General features: G+C 41.0%; 1 protein-coding gene across 1 annotated transcript; it reads right to left on the bottom strand.

The window, feature by feature from the left end:
* Positions 1–875: 875 nt before the first annotated feature.
* smad1 (SMAD family member 1) lies at positions 876–22,530 on the bottom strand. Its single transcript, XM_049572033.1, has 7 exons — positions 22,402–22,530; positions 10,111–10,695; positions 6,794–7,066; positions 6,573–6,689; positions 3,824–4,045; positions 3,332–3,588; positions 876–2,516 (listed from the first exon to the last, which is right to left on the bottom strand). The coding sequence occupies exons 2-7, from the start codon at positions 10,508–10,510 to the stop codon at positions 2,373–2,375; spliced, it is 1,413 nt and encodes a 470-aa protein (XP_049427990.1). The 5' UTR covers positions 10,511–10,695; positions 22,402–22,530; the 3' UTR covers positions 876–2,372.
* Positions 22,531–25,665: the final 3,135 nt, after the last annotated feature.

Raw genomic sequence — 25,665 nt, 5'->3', positions numbered from 1 at the left:
ATAATCCTGTTAATCTGGAAAAACAGGACATTTTTTTCTCAGGTGAATGCACTACATTTTCGTACAAAGCAGGTATCATTATGAAGAACTTTTATTTGATGGGCTCTTGGACTCTCATAGTACATTGCAGACATTACAATAATAAGTACACTGTGTTTTTATCTGGTAAAGCAATGGAAATTTGATTCTAAGTAGATGTGTAATACTGAAAATAAAAGTTCAAAGAAGAAGACACACCCTTGATAGATTATCAAGGCTGTTAATGTGAAGTGTAGACACTCACCAACACTTTAAATCATAGACATTCAGAGCGTCAAGTCCACCTGACGTGCCTTTCTGTGGAATTTGGGAGAAACATGCAAACTCTTGGGAGGCAACAGCACTAACCACTGTGCAACCATACCACCCACGTCATGTACAGTCAAATGGAACTCCAGCACGCACACACAAACACACACATAGTTGGGTCGGTGATTTCCACGGGAGCTTCCTGGAAGATTGTTGTAACTGTTCCAGCACTGTCACAATGTGCCTCATAAAACAAAGGAGAACACATCATTTCATGCGTTTTCCTGCAATTTACTGGAAAATGCAATTATGCTTAACATTAGTGCAGTTGGCTCTCAGATGCACTTGTAATTGTTGTAACTCCCTAATTGAAGGTCTATGTCCACACACACACACACACACACACACACACACACACACACACACACACACACACACACACACAGAGTGGTTGATGTTTTCGAAAGTCCCCGACAATACCATGATGCATATTTTCTTAGCATGGGTGGCCTGTAATTAAACAGAGAGGCACACAAACACAAGCTCTGACACAGCGTTCATAAAAAGAGACAGATATGTTGCAAGTAATGAAACAAATTTATTGAATCTTCCAGTAGAGGCTTGATATTCATGGAATAAAACTGCTTTTCTGGGAGTTTTACTGAGCAAAAAAACACAGAGAAGGAGGAAAAAAAAACAAAAAACAGAGAGGCAATGTGTGAAAGTGCAGACAAAACAAAAAACATGTTCAAAAAATACAAAAAGAATGTAAAGAGTAATACAGTTTAATAGCAAAGAGGATTGCTCAAAGCATAAAAGAACTCAATGGCAAAATCTGCATTTTATAAAAAAAAAAAAAAAAAATCATACTGGGACACCAGTAACTGATACCCTTTTCTCAGTCAACAATTAAAATTTGAATGCTCAACATTTTCCCATAAGTCATTTAACAAAGTTTGCTCAGTTGATGTAATACGAGAATGAAGAACAGTCACTCAAATATTTGTCCTCGACGTGACTCTGTATTTGACACATTTGATTTTGCTGCAGATTTCACAGCAACTAAACTGCACTTGTCATTTGCCTCTGCGTCATGTGGTGTTCAGCTACCAGTCTTAAATGTGTAACACTACACTAACCAAACTATGCTTTGCAAAAACCAGACTGCACAGCACATATTCTAATAGTGAATATATCTAAACACTATTCTTTTTTTTTCTTAAAACTGATTTGAAACACGAGTGTAACACAAGATGAGCAACATTTAAACATTTTTTTCTGAATAGTCTGAAATGCCCTTTTAGTGCCATGCCCACACTAAACCCCTCTAAACTCTCAAACTCCCCCTAATTTTGCCCTCTTATTATTTTCATGATCTGTGATATATGGACTTTTATTTTTCAACAACTTTGTACTGCTTTAATTTATTCTCCTAAAAAAGAATACTTTGAGGAAATGGCATACTTTTTTTAGGAACCTGGAGATGATTAAACATTTTCAGTCACACTGGTCACCCTCCAAGTCCCTGCTAACTTTTTTACATGTCATAAGTACATTTCATGCCAACCTCGTTGCAGTCAGGCGGTAGACGGCAGCCGACTGCAATTTTGGCGACCTGGAATGTCCCATAATTATCGTAACTACACATGTATATTTTGATTTCAGAGGGAATATTTAGATGAAAACTAGTAATGAGTCAGAATAATAGAACAATGAAAAAGAGACGTTGTTGGAGCAAGATCAGGGAGGATACTTGCGTCATGATGAGTGTGATGGTCTAATTATTACAGTTGGTCACAAAGATCAAGTATCTTCCAGTTGCATCACGCTCACTTTACTTACTCCTCTCCCAGACTGTAAATGTGCCCAATTCAGACATCCTTCAAGTAGAGAACAAACCGACCCATTAAACAACCAGCCCAGCCCTACTGGTCCCAGATCAGCTTGTGTTTCAGTCAAAACGTCCATCAGTTATCGGGAAAAAGACGGACTGGCTGAAGCACGACCCAATCTGCAACCCTATTCCTGCTACTTAGACCAAAATGCTGGGGTATGGACAGCCACAGGGCTGAGGACAGTGAAGCCTAGGAGACGGAGGATATAGGGTTGTGAGGGGAACCCATCTGGGTTAGCACCTTATCCAACCACTGCAGGGGACCGTGCAGGTGAATTTCAATCCAGCAGGGTGTGCTGGTCACATCCTGGCGGTGGTACTCTGCTCCCCAGCCCTGCAACATAGGAAAACACATCCTTATGAATTAGGCCACAAGATTGTTCATGTTTTTTTTATGTATTTGTTCCAATTTAATTTAAATTTTAGTAAGACACATTCAAATTTTATTTTGACTTTCCAGTGTAAGTGTTGAGTTCTGCCTGACTCCATGTTAATATTCTAGTTAGTATTATGATATCTCATGTTAACACTGATGTTTGTACCCAACAGGGCTCCAGCTGATGATTATTTTCACGATTAACTGATTAACTAAAATTAGTAAAATGTCGGTAAATAGTGAGACATGCCCTAACGTCTCAGAGAACAAGGTGACGCCTTTAAATTCTGTGTTTTATTTGAACAAGAGTCCAAAAAAATCCAAAACAATTCAGTTTATTGTCATATATGATAAAAAAAGCACCAAATTCTTATATTAAAGAAGTATTAAACTAGCCAATGTTTGGCTTATTTGCTTTGCACAGTTAATGTACAGAACTAATAGAGAGAAGAGAAAGTGAGGAAAAAGCAAATATCAACTTCTCATTTTACTGTGCACCTAAAAATAGCACTGTAACTACAAAGTGCCTGCACTGCAGATGTTATTTACCATTCAAATTTTTGTGTTGGTGCCTTTTCAAATCCAATTTTCACTAAAATAAATATTTATAAAATCCAAGATTTCTTATAAAATAAAAACAATGGAAATATTTACACAGAGTATAAACAGTGACTCAACTGTAAAACTCAAATCAAGTCAATTCATACTGAATATAGGAGGATCAATTTTAACATTTAACAGTTCAAAAATACCACTGTAGAATATTCCTTTACCTTTACGAAGCTCATGCGGATGGTACACATCTTGGTGAGCTCATAAACAGCCTCGAAGCCGTGGTTGACAGACTGAGCCAGCAGCTCAGCAAACTCCTGGTTGTTGAAGATTTTCAGGCTGCAGCCGCTGGGAATCTTACACACAGTCGTGGGATGGAAGCCGTGGTGGTAGTTACAGTTACGACTCTGGACGAAGATACTGCTATCGCTCAGACACTCTGCGTACACCTCCCCACCGACGTAGTACAGATGGACACCTGGGAGGAAGCGGGACAGAATAAAGTGTTGGTCACAGCTGCTGAGTCACTTTTGATCAGCACAAACAAAAGCCCCAAAACATCAGTGTGGTCATCTTAAAATCAATACGCTACAATGTTTACTCAATTTGTTGTTATTGTTCCGTTCTAACATCTATTGACAACATGAATTGATTTGGTCTCGTCTGCTGACAGTCGGTGCATTACAGTCATAGACAGGCTTCCCATGCTGCACCTTTGCCGATGTGCCGCCGGGTGTTCTCAATGGTGGAGTTGCGGTTGACGTTGGAGAGCAGGCCGAGGCAGAATCGGTTGCGGTTGTTGGAGGGATCTGTGAAGCCATCGACGAGCACGCTGGTGGAGGATGCCTGGAACGCCTCGCCCACTCGATTGTTGAGCTCGTAGTAAACAATAGAGCACCAGTGCTTGGGTTCCTCGTAGGCCACAGGCTGCACATCTGTACAGGAAACACATTAACAGGTCACAGGAGTGAGACAGACGCAGACACATTTAATGCACATTTAAGACTCCTCTGAGCGGACTCCTGTGCAGACAAGCTGCCAGGAGCCACTGATGCCAGCACAGGCTCAGCTGTAAATCTAACTCATCCGCACAATTATTCCTTCCAAATTGTCCCCCATAGCCCATAACAATGATTTGAATAAATATATCGGACCCACTGGCTACATTTGTGTACATTTATTCTGACCAAAATCAATGCAGATGCATCCGAAAGTAAGTCTACTGTCTGAGGTCTGTGTGCCCGTCTTTATTGAGCAGAAAAACAGTCAATAGAAGGTGCCTGGCCGTGCTCTCTGAGCCAGTGCCAGCTGGCCTCACCCACTCCGACAGAGACGAATAAATCATGTTTATCTAAGCACATACTTCTCCCAAACTTCCTCTGTAGCGTGGCACTGGCTAGCAGGTGTGTTTTGTCTGTCCCCTTCCCAGAGCTGGCCTACAATAGAAGCCTGCTTGCCTGTACAGGATGCAGCTTGTGGAAAAGAAGTAAAAAACTCCCACTTCCAGCAAACATTTCAACAGCTCTTCCCGCTACTGCTGTCACCATGTGTGGGCAGAATTTTCTGGGCCTTGAGTGCATGATCGTAAAGAAATACAAATATTTTGCTGGTCAGGTGTAGAAAAACTAAAGTTCAGACCGAAGTACAGCAGCTGTTATTACAATGTAAGGTGAGAATAATTTAACTGAAAACGGTGTGTTAGGGAAGAAATTTAAAATAAAAAATATTAAAACTGAACCAAAAAAGTTTTGGTTTGCTACAACGTGGGTCAAGTTTCCATTGTTTTCGCCATCGTTTCAGTTGTTCATGATAACATCATGCTCACCCAAGTAATTGCCGAGATCTGAGCACATGGTGACATTGCTTCAACCAAGTGTGACAGCAGGAAACAGGAGCAAGTAAAGCAATCAAATAGGTTGTAAATAAGTCAGTAGATTAGCCAGTGGCATGCAGCCAGGGGTCTAAACCCCAACAGGCAGACACAACATTAATCTAAAAGGTGATTACCAGGATATAAGATAGGAAAAAACTACATTCTCTTTCACAAAATTGCCTCGTTGTGCCTCGATGTCCCTCTTTGATTCATCTTACATGTAATGCTATTTATTACATGTCTTTTGGAAGACCAGATTTTGGAAACAGGGATGTCTGCCTTCTCTCCAGTGTAATGAAACTAGATGGCACTTGGCTTGTGGTGCTCAAAGTGGCACAAAAATAAATTCGAAACACTCAACAGCAGTCCAGAAATCATGACCTGGTTACTCAAGATAATCCACAGATCTTGTTGTGAGCGGTTTCATGCAGGAACAACTTTCTTTCTACCGAACCACACCTGCCAACTATATCACTGCGCAGAAGGAAGCACGCATCTTCTGCTAGCTCACCTGACACTACTGAGCTAACTAACATTACAGTTAAGCCGAGGAAAACGACACTGATGTTAACATCTCGTGCTGTCATGCGCACGAGGCTCTCATCCATGAGTAGATGCATGCTTCCTGCTGCACAGTGATATGGTTGGTGCATGTAGTTCAGTAGAAACAAGGTCACAACAAGGTCTGTGGAAAAATACGCATGTTTGATTCTGAGATGGACGGTCACTCAAAGTACAGCAGGTAACAGTTTTACCAGGAACCCAGTCTTTAAACTGTGATGAAAGATTACAATGGATAGTTTGGGTAATTATTTTACAATTCGCCTTTCCAAGTAAGTTGTATGAGCTGAGGGTTTGATTTAAACCTAACTCCATCACATTTTAGTTATGTTTCTGCGTTCCCAGATTCCAGCCATAAAGTTAGCAAATATAATTCTTTCCATTACTGATAGAAATTAAGACCAACACAACAAAACCTATGGAACTGCCCTTTGACTAAGATGGCACTGGAGACCAGTACATGTCCATTGTATGGTCTATTGCGTATTCATGAGTGCAGGGTTCAGATGTGTCTCTAGCACAATAAAGCCCAAACCACAAAGTCAAGATACAATTACTACACCACATTTCAGATCTGAAAGTTGGAGGTAATTAGTGAATCTTATCGTTAACGAGTTTCAAGTCATTACCACCAGCAGAGATGACATAAGCCCCAACTTTTATAGACCTCGTAAAACTGCTCTGAGGCCTGGCTTAATTTGCTGAGGCTTTGAGCTTCCCATGGGCTCGCACCCACAGACAGCGCCTCACTGTAAACTAGCAGATCCTTTCCACACACTCTCCAGGTTTATCTGACAGGATATGGCTGGCACACCAACCTGGCTGAAGTTTGTCTTTCTTTATTTTTATTTGGAGGTTGACCACAAGAGAAAACAACACTTTTAAAACAACTGGACTTCCCAGAAATCTTTGCACCTGCAGATCAAGGCGAGCAGGTGCAGGCAGGTTTATGTGGATGATATCACCAGGACGGATTTATATTTCTGTGAGTGTGTGTGAGAGAGAGAGATAGTAAGTGCCATGGTTACCTGGCCGGTTGTTACTCTCTAGAGGCAAGGGTGGAGCCAGGAGGTTGGTGTCCATTGGCTGGGGGCAATCCTGAGTCATCTGCTCCTCTGGGGGCATGTAGGCAGGAGGGGGAGTCTCTGCATCAGGAAGGAGGCAAAAACAAAGAGCAGAGAGGTGAATTGTTGTTGAGTACAGAGGAAAAGGAAGACAAGTGCAATAAAAGTTCACAGTTGTATCTCACCTGGCATCTGGAATGGACTGCCGGGGTCAGAGCTGGATGGTGAATGAGGGAAGGTGGCGCTGCTGCTGCCGCTTCCCGGCGAGTTTGGGTAGCTGTTTCCCGGTGAGTGGGGGAAATTGGGGGGCATCGTGTTGGCCTGAGCAAAGGATTCTGGGAAGGTGGCATTCTGCGGCATGTGCGGCTCATTCTGTTGTAGAGGGTTGCGGAAGCGAGGCAACATTGTATGCTTGGCATTGAACTCGCTGTTCCTCGGTACCAACACAGGGGGCAACACTGAAGAGGGAGAGAGACATAAAAATGATTAAATCAGGAAGTGATCTGATGCATTTGCAGCTCTTCAGCCCATCACTGTCTGTTTTTTCAAGTGTGTAAACATCCTCTGATTTGACTAAACCTGCCCTAAAGGTCAAACAAAAAACTGACTTGATAGCAAACTAGCTTCTTCTAAACTTTTTACAACAGTTTATCCACTACACTCTATCATTATGACTATAACAAACATGTAGCAAGCTTTTTTTTTCTTTCTGGTTTGATAAGGGGCAGGTGATACTTTGCTAAAACTGTCTAAATTTAAATTTAATCTGAATTTGTCAACCATCATACCATAGTAGCTCTCCCTTCAAAAGATTACTTAACAAGCAAGATGATCATTTGTATTTCATTTACTCACCCTGTGTTACGTTAAATTTGTAAAGAAAACTTTGCTTTTCTCGCATTTCACCACAGTTAACGGAGAATCCAAAAAGGCAAACATTCTTCATGAATTGAATTTAACAGGGTTAACAATGACAAAACTTAATCAAAACATCTAGTTACAAATTCTCACACAACATAACAGTATATTTCACGTCTCGTGTATGGAGTCATATGCTCAGTGCGTCCCAAACACATGCAGTCTCGCTAAAATATTAGGCTACATTATAAAACACTTCACCTTCGAGTAGTGCACCCTGAGCATGCCTGACACATGTGTAGGTATGAACGCCACTTGGGAAGAGTTTGTACTGACGTGTTTTAAATTGCAATGTTTTAGTGAAAATGCATGAATTTGGGAAGTACAGAGCATATGAGTGGATAAAAGAGACCTGGATTATATTACAGGCATTGTTTTTATGTTTGTAAACTGATATTTTGATATAGTTTTGCTGTTTTTTGACACATTCCCTGTTTACTTTAAGTCTCTGTTCAACACAGAGGCATGCAAGAAATTAAAGTTTTCATCATGAATTCCCGGTAACATACAGTGAGTAATTGTTACACAAATGGTCATTCTGTGGATGAAGTATTCCTTTAGTATCTCTGTGTGTAAGAGGCCATTGTGCACAATGTTGTTAATCAATGACCAAGACTTATGGGGGATTTATGGCAGCACTTGATTTTTGCATAATTAAATCTATTTTATCTTATTGTTCGGTGAGTTATGTGACTTAGTTGCATAACAATTAACAAAGAACTTGTTTTCTCTATTTTGTCTAACAATTAATCTACTAACTGTTTCAGCACTGTAGCCATTGTGCACAGTCACACATGTGAAAACCTATCCATACAAATTCAACAAGAATTGAGTGATTTGATTCCAACATAATAAAGAAATATTGTTCTGGCACTCTCCATGTTTTTATGTCCTGAGCGCAGATGTCCCTGCATTTTTAAATGTCAGCTTCCAGCCTGCTGGTCTTAGCCAGCAGTATTTGGCCCAGACTCTCAGGTTTCTGCTCTGAAAAGACATTTTGAGGCGAGCCATTCTTGAGGAATTCATCACTTGGGATAAATATCCTGGCTGATGTGAAGACTATTCAGGTGCAGTACATACAAACCAGAGATACGCTCCACTTGTGTCTATAAATACCTGCGCAGATAAATAAAGCTGGTGCTGAAATTTTAGATGGGGCCCATGCTGCTGTCAGTGTTCCTGCAGGTAGCCCCTGTGTGCTGCGGCGGGCCAATGCATCAATGTAGCAGTTTATTTCAAAGGTTATATGTGGAGCAGGTGTTTGGTTGAATAGAGACAGGAGATTGACAGGATGTGTGTGTACGCGGGTGGTGTTAGGGGAGACGGGGGGGGGGGGGGGGTGGGTGCGGACAGACAGGTGCTGTGGGGTTTAATCACCTTAGCCCTCCGTCTTCCACCCGCTGCTAAAACAAAAAGTGTGCAAGGCAGGCAACAACTCTTTCCTCCCATTGTGTGTGGGTGACTGGTTTCCTGTTCCAGCCATCCTCAGACAAACTGTGCATGCAGTCGTGTGTGTGTTGTGTGTGTGTGTGTGTGTGTGTGTGTGTGTGTGTGCGCATGTATCCTGGTTTTTCTAGCGCGCGTGCAAGTGCAAGAGTGTGTGCCTGTGTGTATCTACATGTGTGCATAAATGTTAAAAAAAGGCCGGCAGCACAGAGCATGCCCAAAACAAAGCCCTCATTCTCCCCCAGATGGAATTTCCTGCTCCAAACACACATGAACGAACACACACAATCACACACACATACACACTTGGCCCTTTACACACTTAGCACCCTGCACACAGCTGTTTCTATCTTGTCAGCTGACCCTCATTTTCTGTTTAGTAAGAGGCCAAGTAGTGTTTAATTTGTCTCGTTTCTTCACTATCTTTGAAGCGACGGCTCCGAGGCTCTGAAATCTTTTTTAAATCTCTTCTAACATAGTTTAACAGTTTTATCTGAGAGCTTATCCTGGTTTTACTTGGGGGTTTGATTTAACTTGAAAACCATTTTTTTTAATATCTTACATTAATGGAGTTGTTTTTATTTTATTTACAAATATAACCCATTGGATTAAGTTTTCATGTAATCGTGATGTCATGATCTTAGCTTGCTGCCTTGTGTGAGGTAATACATGTTCAAGCTAGATCTCCTGGACCTGGTTTTAACGTCCTCTCCTAATAAGGTAAATAAAAAGTGTGTGGGGGTTTTTCTTGTCGTTTTGAACAGATAAAAACACCCATACTGCAGATAAGAGATGCAGTAAAATAAGAGAACATCTGCATAAGTCATAACTGGAGAGAATACACATGAACCCACACAGGAAGGTAAAATATCTAAACGGGGAGTTTCAAATCACAGTAAATTGAATGTGTCCTTACCATAAGTTTACCAGGAAATTCCACTTTAACATAAATTCATTATCCAAATCTAACATGTATCTGAAACTCACAAGATTCAGTCCTATGTAAGGTAACCTGAGTCATGTAATAAATAACTGCAATTGATTGTGGTTTTATAATAACACTGACAATGTGGCTCGGTCAAGTCATGGCTGATTCACTTAATAAGGTCAGTACTGGCCTCACAGGATCATCACTCACCTGGACTGTCCACTCGTTTGTAGTGGTAGGGGTTGATACACACATCCTTCTGTTTGGAGCCAAAGGGGTACTCGCAGCACTCCAGGGCCTTCAGCTCATGGTGGGACTGCAGGTCAGGCCAGCGCCACACCCGACAGTAGATTACATGTGGCAGGCCTTTCCTATGGGACACCTGCAGCCGTCCATCCAGGGAGCGGGGGATTGTCACACAGTTACTGGGCTGACCCGGGCAGCTGAGAGCCCTCTCCAGCTCCTCCATGGCTCCCTTCTTCTTTTTCAGTTTCTTAACCAGAGCATCCACAGCCTTTTCCGCCCATTTCTCTTCCTCGTCTCCCTGCTTCCAACCCAGCAGGCGCTTGACGGCTGGGCTGGTGAAGGAGAAGAGCGAGGTGACGTTCATGTTGGACGAGCCGCCCTCCTCCCCTCTCCTTTCTGTCCAAAAGTAGAGTGAGCAGTGGTGGGAGACAGTCCAGTGTTAGAAGAGAGTGAAATGCTATGAGTGTGTGTCCTTTTGAAGTCCTTTTATTGTCCTTTTCGGATTATCCTCAGCTTCTAAGAAGAAAGATCAGGTCCTCTTGACAGTAACTGGAAGACAAGGAGAGGTAGGTTAGCATCTAAAGTAAAAAAAATTTCTTTCTTTCAGAGCTTTTAAACACACTTTTGCCATTCAGCCCTGCTTGCTGCATCTCTTCTCTAACTGAGCAGTACAAACTACGGCACACATTAACCCCTTCCCCCTTCTGCTCCTCTAGCAGCACTGAGGTCTCATCAGGAGACTGCCAGAACAACCCTTGATGAGATGATGATGTCACCATTATGGCTGTTATGGCCATGTCAGTCATGACTTCTGGGAAACTGGCAGAGGAGTCACAATGGACACCCTCCTGCGAATGTCCGCCCCAAACAGGCATTCTCCAGATAGCTTCCTGTCTGTATGGCTTGTCACATTACCACCACTCACTAATGTCATTTACAGTTAAGGACCTCGCATACAGTATGAAGCCAGCACAACCTATAGGAATTCAGCCTGCAAGTTAGGTATGCCATGATGAGCAAATTTTCCCAGCAGTTAATAAACTTGTGACAATACTTGTGTCTTTTGTAAGAAAAAATATTTGTGATTGATGATCAATATGTATAGAGCGCTGTTTTAAGTTGCTGCTAATGCAAAGCGAACATTTCCAACTACTGCAGCTTCATCTTAAAAGCAATTATCTGGCGAAACAGAAGTTGACTTTTATTATGAAGTCACAGAAAATGCAATGTGTTGGTCTGTGAGATTCGCACTACCACTATCTTTCATCAAAAATGCATCTAGAAAACAAGACAACAGTCATGTTCAGCATCTGTGGACAGGGGATCCGTTTGAAATTCTGCGAAGAGCTGAAGGCGACAGGCTGCACGCCTCCAAGTGTTTAGTGATGTAATCAACTCCTTTTCCTCATTAGCGATATCAGGTTCCCTACAGGTTAAATCCAAAATATTGCCAAAGAGGCGCTTTTGCTTTTTGCTTTGACACCAAATGCTCTACCATTGTCTTGTCGGTCACCTCTCCTTATTCTTATCATCTGATAAGTAAAATCTGGCAACTGGAAATTGTACTGTCCGTTGTCTGACTAAGTACAGCCACAATTTTCTAGAGCCCAAGTTGACATCTTGAATTGCTTTGGTGCAACCAAAAGTCAAAGACCCAAAGATATTTAGATTACTATCATAGAGGACAAGGAAAACTAGCAAATCTTTACATTCGAGAAGGTAAAACATGTTGTTTTTTTGGCATTTCTGCTTAAAAAATGACTTAAACAAATTAATCAATTGTGAAAATTGTTGCTAAAATTGCTGATACTTATTGATAAATCGACTCGTTGTTTTAGCTCTAATTAAATTATCAATACACTGACAATGCAGACAGAGCATACAGTAAAAGATGGATTTATTTCTAATACCAACTCATAGTTCAACTTGATATGACTGTAGCTCAACCATTTTAAACTCCTGTATGTTGCTCTCCCTAACAAACACGTCTCAGTATTAGCAAAAGCAAAAAAAAAAGTTTTAACAGGCCACCTCTGCATATACGTGAAATTTGAAAAGGTCTTTCAGAGGAAGGAGATTTTCAAGGAGCCGCCTGCTGAGGCAAATGTTCTATTAAGTTTCAACACCACCAACCAACAAACACTAGGTTAGGCAGGAATCTGGCAATGTGCAAGACAATAAAAAGGAAGTGCATGTGGACCCCAGGATAAATGTGCCCATTCACTCAGGTCCCCCAGGAGCAATTCAGTAGCCAGGACGTACACACATTCTAGCTTTTAAGAGGGAAAACAAGAGGGCATTGAGCTCTCCCAGTTCCACTTTCTTTTTAAGTTGTTTTTTTTTTCTAAATGCAATTACAGAAGATAAAAATGTAGTTATGGTTGAGGTTTGGCTTTGCACAAATGTTCAAATGCAATCTCAGAATCAAATAAACGGCTTGTCAGAAATCCTCCACCTTTTATCTGCACTGACTCATGGGCGAGGATGCATCACTCTCTGACAGTAAAGCCTGCAGTATATTGGATTTCCTACGAGCAGGAACAAATACATCATTAAGACCGCTCTGTAGTTATTCTTGGCCCTTCAGATTATGGGATGAATAGCGATTTCTATCTTTGTCAGCTACTGCATGTGTAGGCTGCATCATACTGACAAACGGGCAGGGAAGTTTGATGAGAACAGGTGCTGTTTACAACATGTGTGTGTGTTTGTGTGTAGTGTGTGTAGGGGGGGTCATGGACTCGGCTAACCACACTAACAGGAAAGCAGCAAGTTGTACCTATACTTAGCTTAGTATGACACTGGCTCATCAAAAGTGACGCTTAACTACTACCATAGGAGGGAGGGGACACTGGAGTTGTATGGAATTTTGTGTGTGTCATATCTCAACACTGACTTCACTTGTGACCCTACTATGATTATCACAAACTACTAGCATCCTAAGCAAACAACTCTCCACCGTCAAACAGGAAACAGGGTGTGTCTTCATATCTGTCATCGCTCTAACAGCAGCGACCTCACTTCCTCTTGCTGAGAGCCGCAGGTTTTTCCACAGGTGCAGGGTGGGAGAGAAAGAGGTTGTTTTCTAAACTGGCCACCGCTGACTTTTATTATCCGTTCCCGCTATCTCTCACCAGCTTCATATTCAGTGAGGTTGTTCAGAGTGGAAGAGGATGGGTCAGGAATGTCATGGGTGTGGCCTATGTCGCCGCCTGTTCAGTCATTGAAGCAGTAATTTTGCCTCAAACTTCAAAAATGTCAAACTATTCTCGCCATCAGGGCTGGATATTATTTTGAATATTTGGTTTCTAAGGGCAATACAATACCTGAATCCAGTACTAATACCAATTATTTTTATACCTCCTTTTGATACCCTTCTTGGCAAAATGTTAAATGCTGTCTAATCACAGGCAGCCGCACAGGAAATCTGCCTTCACAAAAGTCATGGAATATCAAAGAATAAGTAAATACGATTAGAAACTAATCTAACATCCAGAGCTGCAACAATTAATCAGTTGATTGTTAAATTAATCGCAGAATAATTTTATGATCTATTAATCAGTTTCTTGATTTAATTCCTAAAGGAAAAAAGCCAAAATTCTCGGATCCTACAGAAGCGCATTGTATTCACTGAATAAAAAAAAAAAAAAAGACACCTTATCTCGTAATAACAAGACTTTATGTTGTAATTACGAGATAAGATTGCGTAATTATAAGATTTTATCTCATAATTACGAGATCCTGGTGCCGTACTACAGTAAGGCCTTTTGCTGTTAGCTGATCTGTAAAGTGAGTCCACTGAGAAACACAAGGACGGTACTTCCAGTCAACGATTACAATAACGACAATAACGAAGTTCTCGTAATTACGAGATAAGATCTCATAATTAAAACATAAGATCTCGTAATTATGACATCAGGATCTTGTAATAATGAGATCTTATCTCGTAATTATGAAATCATGTCGATTTTTTATTTATTCAGTGAATGCAATGCACTAGATTCCAGCTTCTTAAATGTGAATATTTTGTGGGTTTTTTAAAATACTTTTTTTTAACTCCTACTCAACATTTTCTGACATTTTACAGACCAAACAACTAATTTATTAATTGAAAAAATGATCAACAGATAAATGAAAGTAACTGTTAATTGCAGCCCGGCTAACAGCTAACGATAAATTTACAAATAATTTGTCCATAAAACATCTCAAAAAAATGAAAAGGCATCAAAAGTTCTCAGAACCCAAAGTAATATATCTAAATTCCAAATCAATTTTTAAAATCCAAAGATCAGAGGAGTTAAATTCATCAAATTTCTGAAACAGGGACTTAATAGATTATCAGAAACATTGAATTTTTGTTTACTGAAATATTTGACTATTCATTTCTAAGCAGGATTACAAACCTGATCAAACATTTAATGCCTACTTTTGATGAGTCAATGAGGTGCACATTTCAGTCAGTGCCACGAACTTAAGGGGCTCTAGTTTCCCGGCGCAGCGCAGGGTGGCGAAACCCGCGCAGAGCTAGTTTCGAGCAGCACAACCCGAGGCGCGCTCAGTTTGGTAGTTTGGCAGACCGAGGTGTGCTGAGATGGGTGTGGCGGCGCAGCAGGGGGAGGTGTCAACAGATCCAGCTTGACGCAGTGACAGTTTTGTGCCAAAAGGCTTCGCCGAAGGTGCGCTAAAAGCTCGCCAGCTGAAACTAGGTCTACTGTCAGCACAGGGGGAGCGCAGCCGGTGTAAGCCGAAGTTTGGCTGACTGGCGGACAGTGCGCACACGTCACCAAAACCTCAACCTTAACACAGCTGCAAACTAATGAGTTCACATCCCTCTCAGCCAACCACAAACAGCCACAGCATCAGATAGGGAGTATATATTCAGCATCTGTCATCTTAGAAAAGCCAAAAGAAAAGAAACAGAGTGAGACTGCCAGAGAGAAAGAGAGAGGGCGCACGTGCATGAGAGAAACACAACATTGATTTACAATTGTGGTGACCTCCTCCCAGGCTACCTTTGCATCATCAGCCCATGGAGGTCTGCTCGCAGTTCTGTATATTCGGACACTGCGAGCTTGGACCTCCCGGACCAAAACATCAGTTTCCTCCTGGGAGAAGTTTGGCCATCTGACGCTGCTGCTCTCTTCTGCCATGGCGAATTAAGTAAACTCTCATCACGCCTTGCGGTGCATTTAAGGGCGAGGAGAGGGGCTCATTTGATTGGTGTGATGTGTGTAAAACCCACTCCACGCCTTCTCTCCTCCCTCTTTCTGACTTGCGCAGGTAGGAGGGACGGAGGTGGGAAAGAGGAGTAGCTGCGCCAGGCGCACGGTGTGCCAAACTTGCAAAATCCGCCTGGCCACACCCAGTTGGCGAAGCGCAGGTGCGCTGCGCCCCCGCCTCGCCTGGTCTGCGAAACTAGAGCTCAAGGTGTCCAATCCTGATCCCAAATGTCAAGGGTACGACCTCTGCTTGCACCTTGTGCATATTGCGCTATTTCAGTTTCTAGATTCCTGCACTGTTGTCTCAAACTTCATATTCTATTTAATTCCAACAACTTCTAGACAGGCTATAACTTAGAAATCTCATAAAGCTGATGTATCGCACTACATTATGACCTTGTCGGTGTCTGATGCAAAACTGACTCAGCACATCTGCACACAAAGCCGCAGTTGAACGCTGAGTGTGGCGCACAACAATACAACATAAAGTTCAAAAGACGATGACTGCAATATCATCTTTGTACCACCAGCCAGACATACAGGGAGTCTTTTTGATCCACTTCCAGCCACAAAGCTGCTTTGATGGCCTCTCGGTAACAGCCGGCACTATCAGCACAAGTTCAGGACTAGCTGCAGAAAGACAACCTTTAATCCATTTCAGATGGAAGATTCCAGTAAAGTCTGTATTGTAACATCTGGAGCAGGCTTCACAACTCTCTGCTGTCATCCTGCTGCAGCTGGAGACCATATCTCTTGGATATTTCCAACGCTGACAGTTAGAAATATCTGACTGCTGGCCTGACCGCATGCTTATTTAAAGCGTCTGATATGGCTTTGTGTTGGTTCTTTGGACAATGCTAGTTTAGAGTTGTCTGTGAGGCAGTCAAAATATAAAGGCGCCATTGTACCTCCCTGTTCCTATACCTATGTATAGACTAGGATGTTCGCATGACATAAACAGGCTTTTTGTGCACCAGCTTGAAAATTTCACTTTAAATAGACCTGATGGTCACATGCAGGCAGATTTGCTGCTGGTCTGTGAACACTAATTCTGACTACATTAAATTAAGCTCAGATCAGATCTGAATATAAGTGCAAAACAAAAGTGATCGGGATTGGCTTATTGAGCTCTGTCACACAGGTGTTTTTTCTTCGTTGTCAACTCTTCAACTTTTTGCTGTCTGTCTTTCCTCCACTCGGCTCACCCCTCCCACCTTGAAACATCACACACTGTAAACAACAGCAAAACGCAGATTTCTGTTATTTACCTCAGTTATGTGCTCTTAATTAATTTCAGTTCAGTGTCAGTATCCTGCATTTTGCATTTATCATCTGTGGTGCATGGTGTTTCACCGCGGACACTCATGACGCCACTGCAAGTGCAACAAAAGCCCTGAGAGCAAACAGCCAATAAAAGTAGACTAATTTATTAATGTAATTTGTGCAAAAGATGTACAGACAATGACAATAAACACTGCATGGAATACATGGGTAACTCGGGCAAAGTCTGAGAAGGTTTTTTATTTTATACTTTGTAATGTTATTTAAATAAACCCAAGGAACAGTTTGGATGCTGGCAATTTTTTTTTCTTAATGCACTGCAGTGCTTTTCAATTGTCAAGCACATGCGTTAGATTAATGTTTTATACATTTAATGCAGTTGAACTGAAAAACTTCCTTATTCATAATCATACTAATATGCTTTTTCATTTTACTTCCTTGTGTTCATTTTAGCTGACTTTTTGTTTGCAGACAGGATGCTGATTTAAAAGGTATTTCTGTTAATTTACTACAAGAACCTGAACATCTGCGTTGATCTCATCCATTCCTGTTGCTTTTTTTGTGCCACTATTTTTCACAGTTGTAGCTATTTCCCTGGCACTGACACAGGGAGATGACAACCCCAATCTTATTCCCACCTAAAGAGCTGTGATTGGTTCAAATGTTTTCTGACTATAGTAATAGCTGACAAAAACTGGACCTGTTTTAATCCCTAAAAACTCCAAAATGTGGTCTGTGATTTGCTTTTACAATTCTCTTTTAAGGTCTGTCACTATGGATTATTTTTCATTATCAGTTAATCAAATATTTCCTTTTACAGCCCACAACACAAATTAATTAAATTTACAAAAATACAAAACAGAGGAAAGTGTAGGTGATGGATAAATTATATGATTAACTGCATTTATTGTAGATAAATGTTCTGTAGATTGACTTATTAACATCTATTCTTTACATCAAATATCTATATGAAGTCATCAGCCTTTGAGCCTCATCACACCCGTGTCTCACACAGTCAATGTAGAGTCATACAGATGCCTGCAGTGGCCTTGGCTGCCGCGCTCCTCGCCATAAAAGCTGAAACACACACCATCATTTACACAACAGCTCCATAAAAACCACTCTGACATTTCCTACAGTTGAGTCCAGGCAATGCTCTCTCGCTATTGTGTTAGCGGTAGCTTGTTATGGCCATCAGTTAGCCCAGCGGACAGAGACTGAGGCTAATGGGAGCACAGAATGGGATCATGCGACACTGACAGGCGGAGGCTTTGACCCACCTGGTGCGAGCTGTTAGCCACTACACTAGCCCCATGGATCATTTTGCACCGCTCCAGTGTCTGTTAATCAATTTAGGCCTGGGCTGTGTAGGATGAGGAGGCAGTAATGATGCTCTCTGGACCCTCCCCAGGGATGGGGCATTATAAAGAAGCTACATTATTTATCAGCAGGGTCCTGGATGGGGCCTCCATTAGCCCCCGCTCAATGGAGTCACTGGCTATAAACAGAGGAGTGCAGGAAGAGAGAGAGAGGTAGATAAAGAGAGACAGAGAGAAAGGAAGAGGAGAGGGAATGATGCAGAAAGAGAAAGAGAGAAAGAAAGTGAGAGTGACGGTAAAGCCAGAGACACGAGACATGGTGATTGTTTTGGAGAGCGAGAGATGGAAAACACTCGTATATCTGGTCTCTTCACTGAGCACTTCTCGATTAAGTGCCTTCAAGGGTCATTACTGAGTAAAGAGTAACACCACAAGGATGCAATATGTGCTTTTTCACAAATACAAATCATAGTGATGCAGCAATGACGCATGAAAGAGTAGCAGCTTATGGGCTTCATCTCTGCTAAACATCTTTGTAAACTGAAAAAATGTTTGGGGTTTGGACTGATAGACAAAAATAGCAATTCAAAGGCACTGGTGACGAGCATGTTTCTCTATTTTCTGATACATTATTGAGTAAATGACTCATCCAACAAATTATCAGCAAATTGACATCGACAATGAAAATAAAAGTTAGTGGTAGCCCATGTCCACAAACCCTTTCATTCATTTAAAAAGAAAGTTAAACTTCTCAAATGTTAAAAAATGACAAGAGGATAGGATCTCTTAAATTTTGTTACTGAAGAATTGTGACCAGCTTATCTTTGGAAGTTCTGTACTGCATTTTCTTGCAAGTTAATGGCCAATATATAAAGCTACTCTGCGAGCTCATGTTTTGTATGCTTTGGCAGATTTGCAGATATGTCTGGGCTTCCTCCCATTCAAACAAATTTAAAGCCAACCCGGCCCGCCTTGGGCAAATCACAACCGTTCATCTAATACTGGGACGGGTTTGATACAATGACTGACAACTTGTGGAGCCTTCACACTTAGAAATACATGATACATGAACATGATGATATCATGTTCATGGCGAGCGCCTTCGCAAAGGAGGCACAACGGCAAGCATAAACCTAGTTTAGTAAAACTAAATGCCACTGAGCGATTTTTGAAAACAACCTAGATGGCTGCAGCTGATGTGAAACCACAGATATGTTAGAGTGGCGGACATTTTTCTTTGTAAACTTTGGTATTATCAAACAGACTTGCAACAAGTCCCAAACTCACTGAGGTCAGATGAGGTTTTGCAGTAACATCCAAATGGGCAGTGGAGTTATAGTACAAAGCATGGCGAAGCGTAACTTGTTAGAGTACTTTTATACTACTACTTACTACTTATACTACTGCATTTTCGCTGAAGTTTCAGCCGATGTCAGATGTGTTCAAGCACAGTCCTTAAAACTTTTCTATATCTGTAATAAATAAACAAAATAACACAACACATCACAAAAGCAAAGAAAATATTACAGCTTACAGCTTATTACAGCTGAAATACAAGGGGCACGGCGATGCGTCACATAGGCAGCATGGAGAAGGGATTTTTTACCTTCTACATGGAGTATATCTTTGTGGCGTTTAGTAGCGTGCCAGCTAACTGTGTCAGAGCGATAATGCAGTTACACAAGGTTTGGTAGCATAGGCTATGTGAACTAGTGTGGTAATATATCTGCAATAACCTAATGTTCACTGATATATCAGCCCATCCAGTTTGAGCTGTAAGGCTCAGTTATTAGTACTTCAATTGGCTCAAACAAAAAATGTTGAGACTCAATAGCCAGCCGTAGTAGCCAGCAAATGTAGATATTCACCACAACCACTTGTGTCTTCTGAAAAAGTCGAAGAGCAAAGCTTGAAATAACCACAGCCAGACATGAGGTACTGCCCTTAGTGACCAGACATGGCTTTGACCTGGGAGGCCGCTTAAACTCGCTGGGGTCACTTTTCCTCACTAACACCAACACATATGCACAGCTCTGACCTAGTAAACATTACACTGCTGTGCAAGTGAGACAAATCCAGCTAGTCACACTTCTTCCAGCATGACATGGAAAACACTAGAAAACCTACTGACACTAAAACTGCAGTCAGTATTCTCCTGACTTTAAAAGGGCTGAACTGGGATCAGATTCTTTATGTCCCAGACACACCAGCAGTCCCACACACGACTGCAGACATAACTAGCAAACACATGGGGTTTCAGGCAGCTATCTCAACCATGCTTGGCACTCAGTGTTGGGTTAGTGTTGTGTTAGGGTGGACACCTCACCCTGACACATGGCAGGCTATGTTGTTCGGGCAGTGCAGACACATGGGAGGGTTTTGACTTTTGTTCACTACTGTTGTGACTGACTCTCTGGATAGAGGAATGCTGCTAACCTATATTTACACCTTGTTGTTGAGTAGCTTTTTGCCTTGGCTACGATCACAGACAGACAGACAGACAAACAGGCATATAGATAGATAGATAGATAGATAGATAGATCACAATCACATCTGCATTGGCATTTATTACAGAGGCTTCACTCTGACATGAAACTAACCCTGTCATTTCAATCCTACAAAAACACCATTTGTTTCATTTTCAAACTGAATTCGAAGCTGCATACCCTGAGAACACAGGAACGATTAAACAATTGGAAGTAAATCACGGACAAGGACAAATTCCTGTCCTTTGGGTAATCTGATATGTCATCTTCAATAATGTCAGGAGATCTAGCCTTAGCTGCTGTAGGTCTCTCTCCCTCTCCCTCCTTTCTCCCTCCCTCCCTCCCTCCCTCTCTGTCCCTCTCACACACATACACACTTTCAAACGCAGAAACACACTGACATAACTAAAAGCCACACACATGTCCTGTGTGGCACACCGCTGCACCGGTTGCCTCAGCAAGTTTGCATGAGCCAGAAGATAGTAAAATTATGAAAACTTTTAAATAAAGGCAAGTTGTAAAGGGGTGGCATGTGTGGATCTGTAACCAGAGTGTTGGAAAATACTGCACGCATACTTCCTCATTCATTTTACACTGATCAGTGAACAAGTGTATGATACAAAAAGACCACAGATCATCCACATCCTGTAGGTTAATAAACCAAAAAGCACTATACCATGAGTTTACCACCATATCACTACACAGTGTATAGCTGAAGGGACCATTATTTGGGTAATTTGTCTGGGAAAACTGCAAAATATTAGTTTCCTGCTCCTGGAAATTTGAGGATTTGGCTTAAGGCTGGGCAAAATCATGATAGTATATCAATATTGTGATATAAGATTAGATGTAGTCTGAGATTTTAGATATCACAGTATCATAAGTGTTGTCTTTTCCTGGTTTTAAAGGCTGCATTACAGTGACGTGATGTAATTTTCTGAACTTACCAGACTGTTATTGCTGTTCTATTATTTGCCTTTACCCAATTAGTCATTATATCCACATTACTCATGATTATTTATCGAAACTGAAACTGTGTAAATAGTTTGAGAGCACCAATAGTCAACCTCACAGCATCACGGCAGTCAAAAATGTTGTGATATCTGATTTTCTCCATATCGCCCAGCCCTAGATTTGCTGCTTATCTCTGATTATCTTTGTGTTTTAGCAGTTTGAAGACATCTTCTTGGGTTTCAGGTATTTTGTCCACAATTTTCTGCCATTTTATCTGGCTATACATTTACCTCAAGAGTGATTTAACCCCAATATGTGGTGTTTTAGTGATTTGCCCTAGATTTGCTGCTTATCTCTGTGTCATATCATTGTAAACTGAATATCTTTGGCATTTTGAGGATATCTTCTTGGGTTCCAGGTAGCATGTGCACAATTTTCAGCCATTTTAAACATGCAATTTCTTGTGTATGACACATCCTGTAGGTTCATATCCCAAACTGCCTCATACCATGTGTTTAATAGCTGCAGTTTAATCTTAATTCAGTGCTGATTTATCACTGAATACAGCAGCATGGCTACACATTTACCTCTTTACCTAAAGAGTGATTTAACTCCTATATGTGGTGCTTTTAGTGTCCAAAAGCATAACTTTAGCTGCAATATTTCCACAAAAACCTACTTTTTCTGTAATGTACAGTAACATATTACAGGATTACTACTTTTTAAAATTAAAACACTGATGTTTTTTGACATATAGTCTGAATAATTAGCTTAAACCTTCATTAAACTGAGGTTAAACCTGCAGCTCCAGTCTGAAACTGTGAGTAAAAGGAGGAAAAAAAAAAGTTTGAAGCTGCCAACTGACACTGTTGAGTTGATGACCGTTGGGATCTACTTCCTCACAAACACAGCCATGCACACTGTAACGGACGAAACTACAGATACAGAAACTTTTCATTTAGCATATTGAAAGAGAAAACAAAAAGTTTACAGTACCTTTTTCTTTCTCTGCAGCGCTCTCAGTCTCTCTCTGTGTCTCCTCCTGTGTGCTCTCTCTGCCTGTCTTGGGTCTGCTCGGCCTGGCGTCAGTGAGTCGCGGAGCCGCCTCACCCTCCGCTGAGCGCCAGTATCACGCCGCGGGGATGCAGCCCCGACAATAACAAGACCTACTTTTCACACATCTAACATCTTCATTCACCGGGTGGAAATGGATTATGTAACTGGAGAACAATGCAGGTTTCTCGCTAAATATGAAGAGCTTCACCCCACTGAAGAGTTTCTATTTAAATGTCTGAGTATGCTGTTGCACATGTGGTGATATGATGATTGCTTGATGCAGTTTATTGGAGATAAAGTGAGTTGAAAGTCTCTTAACTTGAGGGGCTCCCTGGACATTCCTGCAAAATGTGGGAGAGTTGTTTGTTTTTACTTCTTTGTGCATGTCTTATTAATAATTGCACATCTCTTCTCCCAACCTACCCTCCAAAATGCAACAAAAATCATCTTATATGGGGACGAAACAAGACTATCAGCTCCAAACAGAGGCCACGCTGTAACTCCAGGCTATGATCGAGCCATGTGCACACACATTCATTCATTCATTCTTTCCTCTCTGTTCTTACTACACAACACAGCTCCTCTTCTCCAAACTCGTCCAGTAATCTCCTGCAGCAGTTTCAGCTGATAGACAGTCAACACTGTGGTTTATCTGTAGTGAACTCCTGAACTGCACCACGTTAAGCCTGCCTCTCTGTTCCCCTCTTGCTTTGATTGCGATATGATAAGCACTAGTTATGTTGTCAGGAGAACAAAAGTGTCCAAGAGCAGGGTAAGCACAGGAGCATGCTTACACATGCCATCATTTCAACTTCTCACCTCAGGAGACATATACACACACACACACACACACACACACACACACACATGCAACCCAGCCCTGATGCAGGCTTTACCACCGGTGGGTATGTAGAGGAATAATTTTGCAATGTCAAGAGTGAAACTTCCAACAGTTCTTCAAACCATCTCATTAATATTGCATGATAATGCATGAAAATAGCCTTCAGCCGGGGCAGCAGCAGAGGGCATGAAGTGTCATTTTCTCAGAAGTGAGCTTAATCAGTAGCTGAACATGCATCAGTAATAGTGCGTCATATTTATAAAGAGTTCAGAGTAAGTTTTGATCAGATAATGATTTATTTGATCAGCAAATGATTTATCTGATCGAAGCAGAGTTGAAAAGGTGAAGTTCCCGTCACACAGATTATTTTAGAGATAAAAAGTGCACTTCTTCAAAAAACAGGAAGTTAAAATGCCTGACAAGTAGCTTACAATATTAAAAAAGAAACTTACTACTATATACTACAGGAATTTGAGTGAATATTGTGGGATTATTACAGTGTTAACTCACTCAGGCATGTTTTAGTTATTAAAAACAAACAGAGTCAAATTATGGAAACACTACTACAAAAACACAAACGAAGCATTTTCCCGTTTTTATGCCAGTTTCTTTAGTCAAGTTCAGGGTCGCCGCGGAGAGGAGGGACTAGATTATCTCGAAGACAGGCGGAGGGAAACGTTCAGAGCGGAGGAGGCTCCTGGCGTAGGTGACGTCACGGCGCTGGCGACAGAATGTCTGAGTGAGGCGGGCGCGAGCTGCACGTGAATAAATCTGGGAAAACAGTGCGAGGAGGGGGGAGGGAAGGAGGGGCACGGATGATGATGATGATGGTGATGATGATGATTATAAGTAGGAATAGAGAGAAGGCTCCCCAAACTTTTTTAGTCGAAGGATTCCCTCAGACACACACACGCACACACGCTGCAGACAACTGCACATCCACCACACCACAGACATTTACAGGCCTAATGCTTGTAAGGAAGATGCTACTGAGTTTATTCAGACACTATCAGGCTTTATGGCGTTTAATCTCATTATAACACAGGGTAATATTCCCATAAAGATATAGTTTTACTTTGATATGTGTACAGCGCCCAGTTTCACTGTAGCACTGGATTACTCAAGCGTAGTATTTTCTACCAGTGGTGAAAAGCACATGCACTTCTAAGAACACTTTCTAGGTACTTGGGATATTTCTATTTTATGCTGTACAGTACAGCTAGAATTACCATAGTTATTTTGCAGATTATATTACATACACCACATATAAACAGCTCATAAAATACAATTCATTATTACATCTTAAGCTACTCAACAGTTTACAAAGAAAATTTATCTCAGGCTCCACCATCTACAACACTGAGTAAAAGTAGTAATACAACAATGTTCCCTTCAATATTTAGAATGAGCATTTGTCCTCCCTTTCCGATTAAAACATGAAAGTAGTAGCGGACTCGTATTTTGACAGACAAATGAAAGACATTTCCATCTGAAACTGATGCAGAAACGGCACATATTGATTCATAAAAATTCACCAGATGGCAGGAAATGTAACAAAGTGTTTGATGTTCAAAATGTCTCGGGGGAGGAAGTCCAAGCCCTGTTTCATATGTGTCCGACCCCAGTGTTTAAAATGCAGGACTCCAAAACATTTTATGTACATATATATTATTATTTTAAACAATATATTTAATGAATTAACCGTTAAAGTATATTAATATAAGATGGGATAACATAAAACTTTATTGATCCCACACCAGGGAAATTCACGTTACAGCAGCTCAAATAGCACAGATAGAAAAGAAAGTTGAATGGCAATAGAATACTTATATAATAAAGATGAAAAACAAAAAAGATATATATTAGGTTTAGAAAAATATCGAAAATATAATAATAAAAATAGATTTAGACACAACTGTACACTCAGTTCTATATACACTATATACACCTTCCACTTATGCACATATGGAAAAAAGAATGAATATATGTATGGGATAAGTGCACACTGGATGTAATACACAAATGGTATGTCATATTAAAATTAAAAATAATGTAAGAATAAGACATTTTGCAGTGAGGTTCACATCTGTAAATCTGATCTAAAGCTTAGTTTACATATTATTTCAAATCCATCTCCACGCTGCCAGGTATAACATTTTTGTTGGGAAATTTAATAAGTACTTTATTTTATGTATTTGTTGGCCTTTAAATACTGGAATCAGCCTATCATATACACTAGATGTAGTTTTTATACATAGTTTGGGAACCATTGCAAGTGGCACAAATAAAATCTTACAGATGCTTTAAAAATGTGTGTGTAAATTTAATTACTTGGTTTAGGAGTGTCGGCCATCCTGTCTTTA

The sequence above is a fragment of the Epinephelus fuscoguttatus genome, linkage group LG3 (assembly GCF_011397635.1).
Source record: "Epinephelus fuscoguttatus linkage group LG3, E.fuscoguttatus.final_Chr_v1".
Lineage (NCBI taxonomy): Eukaryota > Metazoa > Chordata > Actinopteri > Perciformes > Serranidae > Epinephelus > Epinephelus fuscoguttatus.
Note: the sequence above shows the minus strand (reverse complement) of the source record. Positions and strands in the feature narration are given on the sequence as shown.